This window comes from Brachyhypopomus gauderio, unplaced genomic scaffold (genome assembly GCF_052324685.1).
Source record: "Brachyhypopomus gauderio isolate BG-103 unplaced genomic scaffold, BGAUD_0.2 sc82, whole genome shotgun sequence".
Taxonomy (NCBI): Eukaryota; Metazoa; Chordata; class Actinopteri; order Gymnotiformes; family Hypopomidae; genus Brachyhypopomus; species Brachyhypopomus gauderio.
In genome coordinates this window covers 219,397-221,896 of record NW_027506903.1, presented here as the reverse complement: position 1 = coordinate 221,896, position 2,500 = coordinate 219,397, and the positions used below count along the sequence as shown (strand labels likewise).

General features: G+C 47.4%; 1 protein-coding gene across 1 annotated transcript in view; it reads right to left on the bottom strand.

Annotated features, from left to right (window-relative positions):
* Positions 1 to 2,500, bottom strand: part of LOC143493173 (protein unc-13 homolog A) — a 49,036-nt gene that overhangs the window by 37,616 nt on the left and 8,920 nt on the right. Inside the window, exons 5-7 of the mRNA XM_076991387.1 lie at positions 1,651 to 1,774; positions 1,314 to 1,384; positions 941 to 995 (exon numbers count right to left, since the gene is read on the bottom strand). Of these exons, the coding sequence (XP_076847502.1) occupies positions 941 to 995; positions 1,314 to 1,384; positions 1,651 to 1,774 (250 nt within the window). The remainder of the gene's footprint in view (positions 1 to 940; positions 996 to 1,313; positions 1,385 to 1,650; positions 1,775 to 2,500) is intronic.

Below are 2,500 nucleotides of genomic sequence, written 5' to 3'. Positions count from 1 at the left end.
AAACTGCCTCAGGGCGCCTTAATGGGTTTAGGGCCGCTGCGATATTCAGCGGCACACTGACTCGACATGGAGATGGAGCCCAGAGATGTTTTAGCACAGCAGACAGGATGCTGCAGTCTGAGCAGAACTGTCCAATCATCAAAACCCGAGCTTGGCACGGCAGACGTGCTGACGTGCTTATCAAGTTCCAGACACTTCCGATTCCTTCGGTCGGCCCTTCCCAGAAAGAGCCACTGGCGTCACGAGCTCGGACGATGGCGAACAATGACGTCTGACGTGAAGTCATCGTGATGTCATCAGGTGCCCTGGCTCTGTGCCAGAGGTCGGGGTGGGTGCAGACGCCGTCCTGGTGCTCTTCCCAGAAACTGCGTTATCGGCGTGGCGACGCCTCGCTGGGCCGTGATTAACGCACCGTGGGCCTGGCGGTCAGCCAATGACAGACTCCTGCTGTCCGTCTCAGCCAATGACAGGCCTACTGTGTCATTCCCAGCCCACTGGGAGCTGTGTCAGCACTGTTTGAGGAGAGGAGGCTGTGTGTGTGTGTGTGTGTGTGTGTGTGTGTGTGTAAGGCTCATTCATACACCAGTCTCATTGAGATATAAATATCAGCTGCTAGTTATAATGTCATTCACGTTTCTCCTTCACACAAAGAGAGCTACACTGTTCCTCTTGGAACTTGACTTTGGAGTGAGTACTCAGGTGAGGTGGACACAAGTCAGGTGACACCAAAAGTGTTTATGTTTACAAGAAACGGTCCCAGTGACCATTAACGAGGTCTGCGCAATGCACCGATGCACAACATGTTGGCCCAGACGTTCTATAAATCACGTGGGGGAGATTTTACTGCGCCTCTTGACAAAGTGCCGATACTGGAGAGGATAACTGACCCCTCATACAGAGATGGACGATTGTGTATGATGTACAAGAGAATGTAACTCACAACACTGGGTCCCAGGAACAGGAAGAGAGCTGTCCTGCTCCTCTTGGTAAGAGTACTATGACAGGAAACATATAAAAATTAATGGAACACACCTACTGCAACAACAACATTATCAACAACAGCAACAACAATAATAAAACCATTCTTAAAATGGTATCTAAAATAAATGTTATTTATCTTTAGGGGCCTCTTAGGGCCACTATAAAGGGGCGTAGCAAAGGCTGTTTTACAGCTACAGTGCTGAAGTGCATATGGATGGAGCTGGTTTAACTTAGGGCTCGTTACAGGAGAGGACCCAATTTCACGGTGGTTGGCTTCAGGGAGAAGGATGAGGGGCACAGCGAAACGGATCCACCCAACGACTGGTACTTACATCCTGGTCCCGCATGGCATTCAGCTGCTCCAGTTTCTTAGTCCAGTATCGAGCCTCCTCCTCGGGGATGTCTGTAACACACACAAGTGAGCACACAAGGACACACAAAAATGTACGTACACACATACACACACATACACACAAACACACACACAAATGTAAGCTCAAACATATACACATGCATACACACAAATGTACACTCAAACACACACACACAAAACACACAAACACAAATGTACACTCAAACATACACACACACAAAACCCACAAACACACATACACACACAAATATACCCCACTGCCCCCCCTCACCCATAACCCCACTGCCCCCCCTCACCCAGAGGCAGTTCAAAGCGCGTGTCGAGAAGCACGCGGTGGAACGTCGGATCTTTGGTGCCGCAAATCTCATTATCTGCCATGATCACCTGGGAATCCAGAGTGAGCCACTCCCCCGGGCCCTCCTATCAGAACACAGAGAAACCCAGTCACACCCCCTAGCCTCCCGCCAGACAGGTGCACGCTTTTAGTGGAATACACACATCATGACACTTTAGGACATTTTATCTGGACAAAACAGAACATGGTGTGTTTTTCTGAGGTTTGCCACTAAGTTGGACTGGACACAACACACACGGGCCAAAAAACAGAAGAGCCACATTTTAAGAAGGCTTGGAAAAGCTATGAGCATAAGAGACATTCTATAATAATATATGCCATGGTAAAATTAATTATAGTCATAGCATAATTGCATATGAAGACATTGTTGGCAAAAATGCTTAAGAAAAATAAAAATAAGTTAATGATACGATGGGTCACTCGGTTCAATTTAAGTCTGTTGTCAAATAAAACGCACAAAAACTGCTCGCCCAGAAAACCCAGCAGCACCAAAACAGCCTTTAGCACAGCTGCGATGACATCGTAGTCTAGCAGGTTACCCACGGGCACGCTGGCATAGATCAGACATGAGATCAGATATGAGATCAGACGCATCAGAGGATGATGGGAGGAGAATCTAATACAGCATGGCTATGCAGGATGGACACGCAAATGAGACAGGGCCCCTGAAACATCCCATAATATAACAGCTAGGCTCCCTAATCTGTAATGGCTCACTATTCCCTATATAGTCCACTGGGCAACAATAATACATTCATTAAAGGCTTTAATTGTAAATGTAGTGCACCATA